Source organism: Mercenaria mercenaria, chromosome 9, assembly GCF_021730395.1.
Source record: "Mercenaria mercenaria strain notata chromosome 9, MADL_Memer_1, whole genome shotgun sequence".
Classification (NCBI taxonomy): Eukaryota; Metazoa; Mollusca; class Bivalvia; order Venerida; family Veneridae; genus Mercenaria; species Mercenaria mercenaria.
In genome coordinates, this window is record NC_069369.1 from 58,342,289 (window position 1) to 58,358,286 (window position 15,998).

At 35.8% G+C, this 15,998-nt stretch overlaps 1 protein-coding gene across 1 annotated transcript; it reads left to right on the forward strand.

Annotated features, from left to right (window-relative positions):
• The first annotated feature begins 273 nt into the window (after positions 1 to 273).
• LOC123547216 (glycine N-acyltransferase-like protein 3) lies at positions 274 to 15,264 on the forward strand. Its single transcript, XM_045334140.2, has 5 exons — positions 274 to 996; positions 9,647 to 9,760; positions 10,459 to 10,573; positions 13,468 to 13,591; positions 14,139 to 15,264. The coding sequence occupies exons 1-5, from the start codon at positions 916 to 918 to the stop codon at positions 14,764 to 14,766; spliced, it is 1,062 nt and encodes a 353-aa protein (XP_045190075.2). The 5' UTR covers positions 274 to 915; the 3' UTR covers positions 14,767 to 15,264.
• Positions 15,265 to 15,998: the final 734 nt, after the last annotated feature.

Here is a 15,998-nt window from a genome sequence, read left to right on the forward strand (position 1 = left end):
AGTGATCCCAGGTTTAATAAAGTCAACATTTTAGCTTATTTTGTGCTTTTGGTAGCGCATCACTAGACGTTTCTACGGTTTGATATATAATGCTGAATGCGACAAGTGATAATGGAGGAACATTGACATACAATATTAAGATTTAGAAAAATCAAATAATATACGCTGAAAAATACCTAGCTATCTATTTTCGAATACTGTTTAACTCCCCTATTGGGTATTGTTAACAGACGAGTTGGAACGCAGCACGCGCACATTCATGCACACACGATTTCTTTGAACATGTAAATTTTCCGACGTCTATACGACTGTCCGTACCGCAGGTACACGACAGTGATAGTTTCACCGACTTATAATATGTCGGTCACGATTGTACAAGTGTCGATAAGGTGAACACATGTACAATCGATAACGCTGAACACTAAATTGTTAAACATGGACTGAAGTTATTAAAAGCTACGTTTATGTTTTTCAAAGATCAAGGAATAACATTAAATGAATTACTTTCAAATTGAACATATCTGGAAGATTTATAGAAGAGTACAGTATATCAGGCGTACCCCACCTGTATTCCAGGTAGACTCGTCCTAAAAGGTAAATAAAGAATTAACCAATCACGTCCTATCATGTCATTCTCTATTCACGTGCTTGTCTACCAAAATACACACTATAACGTACGATATCTTCACTTATCCAATAAACAGAAATGCATGATAAATAAAATCGGTGAATGGAGAATCGAAATTGATTTTCATTATTGAACGTCTCTGCATTGAAACACATCATCTATATTACAGACGTTCCTGAACTGCTGTAACAGTAAAATCGGATACGAAGTGAAAATCGGATATAGAAGATATAAAGTAGAACATAAATATAAACTGGACCGAAAATAGATATAGGACTTAAAAAGGAATGATATACAAGACACTAACGCACGATGAGGTTGAAGCGTTGAAGAGAGAACTTGAAAACCGTCTTCCAGGAACGGCTAAGGTACCACTTTTATCTGTATAATTATTTTACCCAGTTCACATAACCTAAGCTCGACTGGTTGTGAAGAGAGCTAGATACGAACCATACCAGTCCGCTGTCCGGGAAACCACTGGCACAAGCACCAGCAGTCTGGCTCCATGGCTGCATGGTTGTCTTTTTTTTGTAAATTCTGCACACATTTTATAAGTAAATTATAAAGCTCTAAAACAGCACATTTTTATCTGACGGTTAAACCATATACCTAAACTGTGGGCAATAGAAACCACCTGCCAGAGTTACTTGAAGAAACATATATGGACGGGGGTCAGTCTGCAGGACCAATGATCAGATGGGTCAGGCTTACAACTCATATGCCGGTTCTGCTGACAACTGCGGCAAATGTTTTGGTTCTTAAGCAAATCATGCACGTACATGATAGATATAATTTTCTTTAAAAGTATAACTCAAAAAGGGTTAAACAGTTAAAGGCGTACGCTAGAGTCTCTGTTATGAGATGGGCGAAATTTTCCCCAATAACAGAATTTCTTAAAAATTTGGATAATGAAGGACATTCATCTAAGAAACACAGATATGCAATAAGTCATTTATTACTAAAAGGCATTTCCCCACAAAATTGTGTGCAATTTCAATCCAGTGCATGCAATTGTCACTGAGATACAGCTTAATACTTAAGTAGAATTTTGTAAGTCAGAAAAAGGTCATAATTTGAATTAAATTTAACAAAGTGATGGTTAAGGTTTGGTGACTTGGAAGCACTGTGTGAAGTTTCAATCCAATAAATGTAATTGTTACTGAAATACAGCTTGATAGCTAGTTGCACATAAAACTTTAATCACTTTCGTAATGTAAAGGGGCCATAATCCAGGCCCGGATCCAGGGCCGGGCCGTGGGGGCTCGGGCCCTTCCCTCCAGTTGGCTGAAAAGTGACCTATACTCACCGAAGATGCACACTACTATTTTGGGAAAGGAATAATATTTTCTCAAAATTTAGACCCAGAAACGCACTAAAGGCCACCATTTCATAACTGTTTATTAAAGTTTTCCAGGGGGCAGAGCCCCCTGACCCCCCCGCCCCCCGACCCCATTAACATGGACAGAGGCTCCCTAAGCGCTATGCGCATCAGCGGTGACGTCTTCGTTCTAGGCTGGGTGCCCCCCCCCCCCCCCACCCCACACACACACCGTCAAATATTTCTGGATTCCGGGCCTGATGATCTGTTGACTGTCTTAATGAAAATAACCATTTAAAGACAGAACAAGGTGACAAATGATGCATCACAGACCAAATGATAGTCTGGTCAATTATAGAGTGAGATATAGCATCCAATCAATTATCATGAATTATTGATTAGAACTGCAGATAATTGATTTTGATCATTTTATAATCGCCCGGATTTGAACATGCAGGGACATTTCTTCTTTAAAAATGAATAATGAATGGCTTGCTAATTAAATTTAGTCCTTTTTACAAAAAGGCTGTACATGTACAATCACTGACCAGGCCTAGGAAGTAGTCGATAGTAAATTATACTTCCCGCTAAATTGATATGAAGAAGAAGAAGAAGAAGACTAGTTTATTTCATAAATTAAGGACTTGAGCTATTATGGTTCCTCGTCCACAAAATCTGTTACAATGTAATACAAGGTCAAAATAAGGAAGTGTTGACTGGCATTGATACAAGATTTTTTTTAAACTGGTTCATGGCGGAATTCGAACCGTCTTTATGACGACCTGCCCAACTTGGAATTTATCCAGAATTTTATTTTATTCATATATTTCCGCTCCAGTTCGTATAAGCTTCAAAAAAAGTAATTACAATGTATACAATACTGAATCGACAATTTAAATTCATATTGAATTTTGAAATAATGATTCTTTCAGTGAAATAATTTTGCTTCGTTTTTCTAGGTAACTTTTCTATTCATTTTTTAATCTGAGACATCTTTGTCGTTTGCTGTTTTCTTTATTCATTTCAAGCTTTATTTCGCGTCTTCTACAAATGCTAGTTTAAATTAAAAAGACTTATTGCCGAGGAAATCCGGGTTAGATTCTCAACTCAAACATTTAGCATGTTTTAAAATAGTTTAGAAACTCATGTTCTAATAGTGTGACCGAACTTTTTTTAAGAGCCGAATCCCTCATTATTGGTCTTATTCAGCGGTTCTCGCAATTAGTCGTACGCGAGGGGCGAATGACCTCTCCGGTGAACTTGTTTCATGCGAACAAAAGATGTAAAAAAGGTGTCTGGACCATCAAACTTTTAGTCAACTACAAATTAGTTTATTGTGTAGCTTTTCAATGTACAATATCGCACATGAATTTGTTCTATCTCAGTTATTGTGCATTTTCAGTTGTTGTTGTTGTTGTTGTTGTTGTTTACACTGAAACAGTTACTTCATTAATCTTAAGTAAACAATATTCTCTCGGTGTCGGAGACGGCATATATGTGGTCATAGCTACCTTTGGTAAATTAGTTTTGACTCTTCGTGATTGACAAACCAGTTAAAATTGCAACGATGTGTTTTAACACTATCCTTTTTGTACTAACTTACGACTGAGATTATTTAACGATTGTTTAAAATACCGCACTATTTTTTTCAAAAAACGTTAGCTCAGTTATCGTTGAAATCATCCAAAGTTAAAACAGTTGACTAGTCAAGCAAACAAGCGATATCTATCTCTCAACAAGGGGAGGCATCAAAAGAAGGTTTTAATGTAAATTTGATTTTTTTTAGATTGATAACCGTATTTTATTAAAGATGGGGTTGCTTTCTACGGTAATCCAAATCATTGACCCTAGTTACCTCACCAGACATTCCGTTTGACCTGTTCTGTAGGTAACAAGACATATAAACTCACTGAATACACGGGCTTTTAATTCCACACAGACTGAACAAATTTCCAAATGCTGTCAGTCACTATACTGGACATATTCTAAATGTCTTTAAACATCTCTCTTGAAGAACATTATCACCACCAAATAAAAAGTCAGAAAGAAAGCGGGACCATGTGCACATGGGATGCAAGAAAAAATGTTCTCAGCAAAACAAAAACTTACAAAAAAATACAGAAAAATTCACTGAACATCGAAGCGGTGCTATATGGTTGAATTGTGCAGCACACTTTTTTAGGATTAAACTGTCCGTGTTTTCTACATAATTTTAGCGTAAAATGTCCATAAATGTATAGTCAGTAAAGCCGTCAGTTTCGACAACAAACAATCTTTCACTCCATACTGTTGTAAACCTACGTATTTACGATACTGCTAATTCATATTATGTAAGGTGTACGTATTTAAAATAGCCGGGTTCCGCAGAAGTATTGCTTTACTTTTTTAAAATTTAAATTCGCATTATTATGCTTTTTAGAGACAACCTGTATCATTTCCCCACAATCACTCCTTGTCACTCTGTTAACCAGTCTATAGTTCAACACCAAATTTTGCTGGACATGTCAAGACTTAAAGAAAAAAATAGGGGGAAAACACGTATAAAATGGTTTGCTGGGGAATAGTCGAAACTGTTTGCCCTCGATCTTTCGGACTAACTTGCCCGAGGTCTGAATATAAAAAGAACCATTTCTAATGTCATGTAATAAAACATTTATTAAAATGTTTGCTGGTCAATAGTCAAAACTATTTGCTAACTTGCCCTCGGTCCTTGGAACTAACTTGCCCTCGGTCCTTTGGACTAACTTGCCTTGGGACTAACTTGCCCTCGGTATAATTATGAATATGACAAATGTACATGTATTATTTAAAATGTACTTAAAATGTAAACAGTCTTATCGCTTTTTAAAAAATGTTCTTCCCTCTCACCTTGTATTTATAAAGTTAAATACAACTTGGAGTTAATCCAAGTTTTTGTTAAAATACTATTATTGCATACTTAGACTATATTCGCGTGTTTTCTCTAGTTTGATAGTTATTTTTAAAGGCATTTTTTCCACTTAAATAAGCCCAGATTTTTTCAAAGATGTAAAACATATATCGGCGTCAGGTTGATCTTTTATCGTTAGTGTGTGTAATTTTTCATTCTTAATATATATTTATAGGAAAATGCTTTTGACCTAGTAACGAACATTAATGTATGAAAATGTAACTTGTGAATCCTGTCAAAACGGTAGTGTTCCCTTAAACATAAAAGAGAGAAAAAAGTTTTGAAAAACATTTTTGTGCCCGAAGGTATTGAAAGTAAAGCGATCACATGAGCGACATAAATTAGCGGTGGAGACTTTACTTCGATCATGATTTTTCATGATGCAAAGTCGTTCCACGAATTTGTAAATCTTAATGTAAATCAAAAACTTAGATATCTATAAATTTATACCGGAGGTTACTATATTTTTTTTTTTCAAAATATTGATAACATTGTTAACCATAAAATGCAAACAAGCCAAACCAAATTTACAATTCAAAACGTAAATATAATGGTTTTATTTATTAAGTCCTTGTCCAAAGGATCAGCAGGGTCACTCGTGTTGCGGTCATAAATTGTTGTGGTCAATGACCGAGATTATACACGAAAGGTGCACGTATCTAGTCCCCTCCTTTTCGTCACTTTAGCCTGCTTCTGCCTTTGCGAACAGTGCAGACCAAGATCAGCCTGCACATCCGTGCATTTCGCTATTCGGTCAGTACATTTTCAGTGAACACCCTTCAAATGATAAATGGTATTGCCCAAATTGAATAATGGTCCAGTCCATTTTAGAAATTTAGCAGGGTAAAGGTTAAACTGAAATTCAATCTGTATACAACACAATATAACCTCGTAACAGTTTTTATATTACCAACTTTTATCTCAGTTCATGTACTGAACTAGTATTCGGTTATCTTTAACAAGACGTCCTAAATAGTTGTTAAAATATATCTGTTTGTCTTGGTGTAGTGACAGCAGTATGTTGGTTTTGCTATTTTCGGTTCTTTATCTCACTAGACTCATCTAACCGATTTCCGTGTTTTGCTTGGACAGAAGGTTAATTTTATTTGTCACATATAAAATAAAAACTTCTTTTAAGATTTATTTACAGTCAGATTTGTTTTGCTTGAAGCATACAAGTTTTCATTCCACACTCACAGTTGCCCCGCGCATAGAGTACCATCCTGTGTTCAGACTCGTGTTTAGCTCGACTATTATTATAGTGTATTGCACTCGCCGATTCTTCGGCGTGGGCGTCCCGATATGGTTAAGTTTTTTGTATGTACGCTGGTATCTTAGTAACCACCTTTGGAAATAGATTGAATCTCCACACTTACTCACTTTGATGAGCAGACTTGCAGTGCACAGATTCCAACGCCCTATTGTGCAAAATTATGCCTCATTTTTAGTTAAGTTTTTTTGTTTGTTTGTAAGCTGGAATCTCAATACTCGCCAATGGAAATGGATTGAAACTACTGTAATGAAGTGACAAGCATTATACAGGTTCAGTAACTCTGTTTTTCATGATTACAAAACGCTGCCTCTTTTTCGACTTTAGTGTTCATTCAGTTAATTAGAATGTTGAATAGTTGGACATTGCTTTTCTCTAACACCTCTTGTGTCTTGTGTAGTAAGTTTCTACCCTATTGCAAAACTTGTTTTTCTTGTCATAGAAGCTGCCGTTCCATTTCCAGGCTTTTATTTTTTGTCAAGTGAGTTGCCGTTCCATGACAAGGCTTATATTTCTTGTCATATAAGTTGCCGCTCCATTGCCAGGCTGTTTTCGTGACATATAAGTTGCCGCTCCATTGCCAGGCTGTTTTTCATGACATATAAGTTGCCGCTCCATTGCCAGACTGTTTTTCATGACATGTAAGTTGCCGCTCCATTGCCAGGCTGTTTTTCATGACATATATTGCCGCTTCATTGCCAGGCTGTTTTTCATGACATATAAGTTGCCGTTTCGTGGTCAAACTTGTTTCTTTTGTCATAAAAGTTTACTTGTTTTTCTTGTCATATAAGTTGTCATTCCGTGAGCACACTTTTTTCTTATAGCATAGAGCACAATCCAATCGACAAACTTTTCACAAAAGTTTCTACCAAGTGGTCTGATTTGTTTTTCTTGTCACTTAAGGTTCTGTCCCTCGGCGGGACTTGCATTGCTTGTAGAACAGAACAGTCTTTGTATCTTCTGAATGTCTGAATGTTTGCTACAACTGTGCATTCCTGTGTTTTTTCGTTAGAATAAAACTGAAAACTCAATCGTTCCTCTGTTCTCCGTCCAGTGTTTGAAGCCGGATTTCGCCTCTCTAGATAAATGCTACTTATGACATAGGTTATAAGAAGCTGATAAACAAAAACATAAGAGAATAAGCCTTTCCCGCTGCTAGCATTCAACATGGTATAGGAAGAATTATGCAGTCATTCCGGGGCTCGAACTCGGGAACCCTTGGCAAAAGGGCGAGCGCTCTACCGTCTGAGATAACCGACTGCCTGACACAAATTCTCCCTTAACGTGGCCCAAGTTTTTACCACGACACTTGCATTCAGTGCATTTTTTTAAATTGTAATTTACGACCATGGTGCTTCTTTTCGAGATAATAGGACAAACAAAAGTTCCAGAACAACACAACTTACTAGCTGAATCTGTAATTACAAACGGATATTGGCTTTTCCTGATTATAAAAGTTATTTTTGTCCCATATTGTAAATATAGCATCTATTGATACTGAGCGGAAGGCTTTCTGGTGTAGCTGCTGCTGATTTTGAATTAGCAGAACTAATGATCTGCATTGTTGTCCATCGCTAAAGTATTCATTATGTTTGTCTTAATTAGACATATTTGATAGTAGATCTACTTTCTTTATCATTTATCGTCGTCTGCAACCCCATATACTTGCCTATTAGCCCAAGCAACGCCTACGTGGAGGAGAAAGTTTAGAATGGGGATAATAAGAACAGAGTTACCTCTGGTTATCTCCACAGAGGGCGCTGGTGAAATAAAGGGTAAACATTATCCCGCCTGACCTTAGATTTACTATAGAATGTAGTAGAGATTCTGCATAATAAACACTAATTAATTTGTAATTTCCTAGGTATTTGACCTTAAACACTAATTAATTTGCAATTTCCTTGGTATTTGACCCAGAACTAAATAAAATCTTAGAAAATAGTCAAATAAATACTTAAATACATGTATTTAAAGGATTTTTGAGTAGTTCATAGATGAAACGAATAAAAATTTGATTATGGTTCAGTATTGTTGTGTACCACTATGTAAGGGTTATGGAGGAATTCATTTTCCAAAAGAACAACATTTAAAGGATTTATGGAGAGTAGCAGTAAAAATAGCAGATCCTTGGAATAAGACAAAACTGTGGCAAACTAGTAAACACGATATTGTTTCAAAATATTAAGATCTTGAACTTACCAAAAACAAAACTTAATGAAGGATTACATTTGTGTACTTCAACATAATTAATTTCCGTAGATGTATTGTTGGTAAACTTGCATAACTATTATTTTGTGCAGAAATACCAAGAAATATGAACTATTGATGCTGGACTGTTATATATTTATTTCAACTACAAACAATTATTTATCAAATGCATAATAGCTTTTTATAGACTGAACATCATATTGTACTGCAAATGTCTACATTAATCATCATCAATGTTATTTCACAAATGTTCAGCTGTATATTTCCACAGATACATTTTGTAGAACAGTTCTAGCTTTGGTAAAATACTGTGTTTACAGTACTCATGACCTAGTTCAACTTTTTGTACAAACATATCCTTGAATGTATACACAATGAAATAGCAATATATATACATCTGTCACTGTATCTGATAATAGTAGTTTGAAGTTTTCTTTAGCTCCATTTTTTCGTCCGTATAATCCAAGTATGGAAAAAAAATTCAAGGTTGGATAATTGCCTCTTTCCCAGCATATGGACATTTCACCTCAACTATTGTTTGTTCACTGATGACTCCGTCGGGTGTTGCAGCCAGATAAGGACTTTCTCTACATGTGAATAAACCGCAGTTGTTGACACTATATCCCGTATGCTTTTCAAATTTCTAATTGCTGTTTTTTTCATATTGCTTCCCAATTTAGGGAAGTGGATCCTATGGTCTGCTTGCAGTTGATGAAACCCTTCAGTGGATCAGTCTGAATCCTGAGGTTCTGGTAGGAGAATAGGTTCATCCCTGAAGTCTTGATTTCTGTCATATGCTTCAAGTCTGAAAGTAAGAAAAAGACAGACACCATAAATTCCTCAAACAAGTTATAGTGCTAGCATAAGTCATTAACCTGTAAAATGTTATTCAAAGGGCTACTCTCCAGTATTATTGCTTTATATAAGCAACACTAAATCTACAAATAATGAGATGCAATAAAGGTTAATACTATTTGTCTGAGAATTATTTAATTATAACAACATAAAACTATACCTTGTTAACAAATCTTCTTTTCTGCCTTTGATTGATGCCCCTCTTTTTATTAATTCTCTCTGTAATTGTATAACTTTCCGTCCAAAAAATTTTGATTTCCTCTAAGAATCCATTTGAGATAAGAATCTGGGTCAGCATTGTTTACCCCTTATTTTACTAGCGCCACCTAGCGAGTAGCTGGCTTATTATCCCCATTCTGAACGAGTAGAACGGTTTCTGAGGACGAAAAATATTTCTGAAAATAGTTTGTAAGACTTGATATTTTTGGTATATTTCAGATTTTCTATGTTATACGTAGTTTCCTTGCGGGACTGTTACCTGGGAAGGAGGTGATTGTGGACAGCTGGCCGGAGTGGTCATCGGTTGTAGTGAGAACATGCTCAGAGGAAAAGGTAAGATAAACAAGCAATACTGTTTAAATGCTCATTCAGACTCACAGTCGGCATATTATGTGACCTCCATATGCGATTCCGGTATTTTCCATTTTTCGGAAAGCATTTTGCGCATTGAGTAATATTTACGGTCTGTAGAATGTCGAATTGCCTAACCGTTGAAAAATACGCAATGAATGGGTCACGTTACCTTAAACTTGGTAGTTCCGCATAGAGAGTCATGCATAATATAGACATACGGTCTTGCTGGCATAATGCAACATTATCTGTGACTTGTTTATTATTTAATATTGATTTATCAAAATGTTTGCTTGATAAGGTTTTTAAAAATTTTTCTGTTCATGATTTTGAAGTTTTGAATACTTTTGTTTCTTAGGCGCTTTACGTACACTCTTCTGCTCTGCATATTTGTCTGCTTAAGGTTACAAACGTAGGCATCAGTTTTGTTTTATAAACTTATCTTACGAACCTCATCTACTTAATTTTGTTTCAGATGTATTTAGACCAAAGGTCTTTCTTCCAAATAAATTGGTGAAAATTTGCACTCATTAGTTCTCCTTCTACTGTGTTGACAAGTTGAATAAATTAACATTAACAAGTTACATAATTATGTTAAAGTGTGCACAAACGCACACAGCGATTAATTAGCCGTACTTTATCCTCCGTTCATCCTAATTACATTCATATGTTTTTTGCAGGCGCAGCCATTTTTCCGACATACTTATATGTGTCACGCGCGAAGCACGAGCGCCCTCAAGTACTTCCTGCAGAGGCCGGACGTTGTCAACTGGAGAAAACCGGCAACTTTTACAGGTCAGTTCGAAATGCACGGCAGTCTGTGTAGTAGCACACTGTTTGCAGTTACAAAATCAAAAAGTGGTATTAGCTTTGCAGCGAATTGTTTCAGGCCATCTGAACATGTATTTATATAGTAGACCTTTTTGTCCCCCTTTCGTCGGCTTTTGCGGCGCAATTTTTTTTCATGTAAGCAGTTTCTCAGAATACTTTGGCATTATGGATTGACATCATGAGACAAAGTTACATAACTCTGAGTTAACTTTTATTTTGTCTGAATGATGTCCCTTTTTTATCTTAGAATGTTTTGTAAAAGTTTCGCTTATAAGCATATTTCTGAGAAACTACTTGGGCAAATGATTTCAAATTTCACACGTGTCTTCGACATTATAAGATGACCTCTTAGGACAGGGGACATAACTGTAGCTATTACTTTGTGGAAATTATTCCTCAGTCTAATGTAGAAATTTTGTGAAAGTGTTGCATGTGAGGAAGTTGTCTCAGAACTGCTAGACAAGTCTTTTACATCTTGAGGTAATCTCACAGAGATCAGTTTCGCTCGGTGACTGCTTTCTGTTGTTTTGTTTTATTTAACATAAAATGAGATTTACAGTTGCTTCATTATTATAACTACAGCTTGTAGAAAAGTGTTTCTTTTAAAATGATTTAGATTTTATACATGCATCGTGAGCTTTCTTAATTACAAAGACAGCTGCAAAAATGTATATGTGTGCTAATTTGAATGTATAAAACAGATGTGTTTCAACTACCTGTCGTATTTATACACAGTTATATTGATTCAAAATAAGAAGTATGTTATAGTTTATACAAAGACACAGAGTTTGCTTAATATTGAAATGTGATCTACATGTACATTAACAACATATGTCTATTCATTTAATGCCTTTATATCTAAACGCCTACTGTTTCTATTGACATCGGAAAATCATTAGACGCGGCCCATCCCTAGCTTCCAAGTATATCAGTATTTCCGCTATAAAATAGGAATAGCATGCAATATGTTAGGAGACAATTTAGAAGAGAATAATCAGCGTATTTTCAAAATCAGTAGTTTAATTGGACTCATTTTCAAGTTGCATGCAATTCCGATAGTATAGCTTGTTTAAGAGAACACTGCATGTTCACATCTTTCCTTGAAGACATAAAATATTCATGTCGAAAATTGCCCTAACAGTTCATCAAAATATCACTACAATGTTTCAAATGCACAGTAGAACCATCTTTGGCCAAAATATTCAACACAAAAGACCTTTTCTTGATAAAAATTCAATGTTCTTATATACTAGATCAATTTAGCGCCAGCCAATTCTTGATCACATGATTATTTGTAATATCTATGATAGATCACAAATACAATACTGTATCAGCTCTGCCAAAGAAATTTTTAAGAAATTACAGCCCCTTTTTCTCATTATACCTCTTGTTAAAAGGTCCATTTGCCGATTTAGACGTTATATTTTATGTTTTATGTAAACTGCATGGTTATATTGTGTTTTCCTTCCAAAACTTGCAGAATTTTATAATTTAGAATACCTGTTAACGTCTTCAAAAACATTTATAACGTCAGTTAGACATTCGTCTTCAGAAAACATCGGATTTCAATCAGGAAGAACTGAAATCGGCAAATGTTTATTTTCATAAGAGCATTTCTTTGTATCAAACAAAATGTACGTGTCTGATACTCGTCTTTTATACATGCGAACAGCTGCATGTGGGTCTGATTCATTATAAACATTCTTTTCTTCATTTATCTTGTGAAATTGAAAGGATTAATAACCGCAACGAGATGGTTTTAGTTATGCATCTTTCTGGTTGCATAATAAATCGACTTCATAAATCCGTCCAAAGATTATGTTTTGCAGCCATTAACTTGTATGTCAGTGACTCAGTCGCGGTTTGCACATTTTATTATATCCAGATCGTTTCATAGCATAATGCGAGTTTAAGTATAATTCCTACCACGAAAATTTCAATGAAATCAAATGGTTCCGAGTCAGCCAATAGTTGGAACGAAACACTTCAGGTGTCACTTCCAGCTCGACTCTTCGAAGAATAAGGAGAGCTATCCTACTCACGTCGGCGTCACACCTTGGATAAGTTTTTCGTACCAGTCCACATTTTGACAAAACCGTTTGACATATAGCTTTGAAACTTTATTTAACACTTGCATACCATCACCATGTCCAGTTTAAGACAAGAGTACATAACTCCATCAAGGATTCTGTCAGAATTATGACCCCTTTTAACTTAAAAATCTTGGTTAAGTTTTTCGTACCGGTTCATATTTTGTGTAAACTGTTTGACATATGGTTTTGTTTCACTTGTTTATTGTAACAGGCTATGGACTTTGAAATTGGTTCAGTTTTTGTACAAGTTCACATTGGTCCTTTTTGGACTTTGAAATTGATTAAGTTTTCATAAAAGTCCAAGTTTTTTTTCAAAACTATTTGACATCTACTTGTTCATCGTCAAGATCTCCACCTGTAGTCAAGCGTATGTAACTATATCAAAGATATTTGGCTGAATTTTGGCCCTTTTTGGACTTGGAAAGCAGTTGAGTTTTTCGTACCAGTCCATATTTTGTCTTAACAGTTTGACATGTGACTTTGAAACCTTGAACACTTGTTTACCATCATAATCTCCATATGTAGGAAAGACAATTAAACTAGGACAAGGATTTTTATTTAGTTATGGCCCTTTTTGACATAGAAATTACTTAATATTTTGACCCCTTACTTACAGCAATTTTTCGAATAGTCGAGCATGGTGTCAGTAGAGAGCTTTTGTTTTAATAGCTTGCAAAACGTATACAGTAACAAGGATATATATATGGTCATTTTAAGGGACATATTTAAGGTGATACAATTATTACATATCATCTTCCGTTTCAGGTGTACCACGTGACGTCGCTCCTGTAATTTCTGCTATGTGTAACAAACATATGGGGCGTATCACCACACTCGAACCCAGGTTCATGTATGCTTGGACAAAACAAGAGCTACCCACTGAACAACCGTAAGTATATATTCTGTCATTAGCCGTACTTTTGACCGAATCCCATCACCGGCTCTCTTATAAAGTTAAAAAGAAAGGTTTATAACAGTCGGTCTTGTTTGAAAATCAAACTTGTGAATAAAAATTACTTGACTTGAATTGATTTTAGTTTATAGTCAGTTCATACTGATATTGTTTAAAATATGATTTACATTTTACCAAAAAAAAAAAAAAAACAAAAAAAAAACACGGAACTTTTATGATTTCTTCAACTGATATTATATTCACGTGAGTTGGACGGAAAACGACCGTCAGTTATCAGACAAAAAGTTAACTCTGGACTTCGTTAAGACGATACAAGAACCAGATATCACTTCGAAGACGTAAGGCCGTGTTATGAGTAGGTTCTTAAAAGATCGACAGATTTTAAATTAATTCTAATTCCTAATGATATTTTATTCTTGTCCTTTCCTAAGTTATGATATTCACTGTATGACTATGTATCAATGTATATGTTTACTATTTGGGAATAAATATGTTTAAACTAATGATATTTAATTATTAACAGGATACCGGTGGGTCTGCATCTCGGTAAACTTCATCCCGAGGATGCCGTTACGTTACGCTGTGACTGGGAGGGATGCCGTTACCGTGACGATCTCGAGGGCTACTTTCGAACTGTTATAGAACATTATGAGAGCAGTTGCCTTCGTGATGACAATGGCGATCTTCTGGCATACGCGTGCATGCAGTTCAATGGTTCGATTGCTATGTTGTATGTTAAACCTGAACATCGTGATAAAGAGTACTTTAAAATCGTGCTGTCTGATCTGGCACGTAATCGTTTAAGTAAAAAAGAGGTGGCCTACGGATTTATACCAACAAATGACTCGGAATTGGTTGATCAAATGCGGGCGATGGATTTTGTGTGGGTACCAAGAGGAGATATGGTATGGATGAGCTACGAGCCCCTAAGGATCAACCGTTCTAATTCCCCCGACGCCATGCAAGCAACAAGTCAAAATACAACGGATGACGACAAAGCCAAGTCCCTGGATTGCGTTTGTTCCGATATGGCAAAATTCTCAAAAACATTCGAGAACTGTCGGTATGCGTGTAATGCCGAGAGCCAGAATCCACGTGCCAAAAATAACACTCAGTCGGAAATGTCGACGCTGGTTCCACAAACGTCTTGACGTGATGACGTCATAGATACAACATGGGTTGAACTCCGGGTCCAAGCTTAATCAAAACTGCTTCAAAAAGCTGATCGGCTGCTATTGCCTTTTTGGATACGGTTTAAATGAGGGATGTTTTGAAAAAGGGGTAGTGCTTGCTTTTTTTACACTTTTATTTCTCACAGACATTTTCAGCAATATTGTTCAAGTTGCTGTTTCCTTGATTAGTAATAGAGCCCTTATAAACTTGGATTCACGTCAAAATTCCGCACTAAAGGCATATTTTCTTACAGGTTTAGTTACTAAATTTGAGACACATGACAAAAGCATTTAGAAAACTAGTTCAGAAAAAGAATTTGCTGTCTTTTATTTCATCTTAGCTGTAGTGCACGTGTTTTCAAAGAATTAGTGCATAAACGTTGTTCTCTGCAACAAACAGCATTAATATTAGAAAATTTACACATGCGTTGGCGTTTTAGGCCATGCCTTTTTTAGCTCGACTATTCGAAGAATAGTCTAGCTATTCTACTCACCCTGGCGTCGGCGTCGGCGTCACACCTTGGTTAAGTTTTTGCATGCAAGTACATACAGCCATCAATTAAAGGCATATAGCTTTGAAACTTATTTTTTCTTTTTCTAGGTCAATTACCAACCTCTCTGGGCCAAGTCCCATAACTCTGACATGTATTTTGAGCAAATTATGCCCCCTTTTGGACTTATTTTGGTTAAAGTTTTACATGCAAGTTACTATCTCCAAAACTAATGCAGATATTGATTTGAAACTTCACATGTGTCTTCGGGGTTATAAAACTAGTTGATAGCAGCAAGTCCCATAACTCTGACTTTCATTTTGGCCAAATTATGCCCCCTTTTGGACTTAGAAAATTCTGGTTAAAGTTTTGCGTGCAAGTACATACAGCTATTTCAAAAAGGCATATAGATTTGAAACTTATTTTTTCTTTTTCTAGATCAATTACCAACCTCACTGGGTCAAGACCCATAACTCTGACATGTATTTTGAGCAAATTATGCCCCCTTTTAGACTTAGAAAATTTTGGTTAAAGTTTTACATGCAAGTTTCTATCTCCAAAACTAATGCAGATATTGATTTGAAACTTCACATGTGTCTTCGGGGTTATAAATCTAGTTGATAGCATCAAGTCCCATAACTCTGATCTTCATTTTGGCCAAATTATGCCCCCTTTTGGACTTAGAAAATTCTGGTTAAAGTTTTGCGTGCAAGTACATAC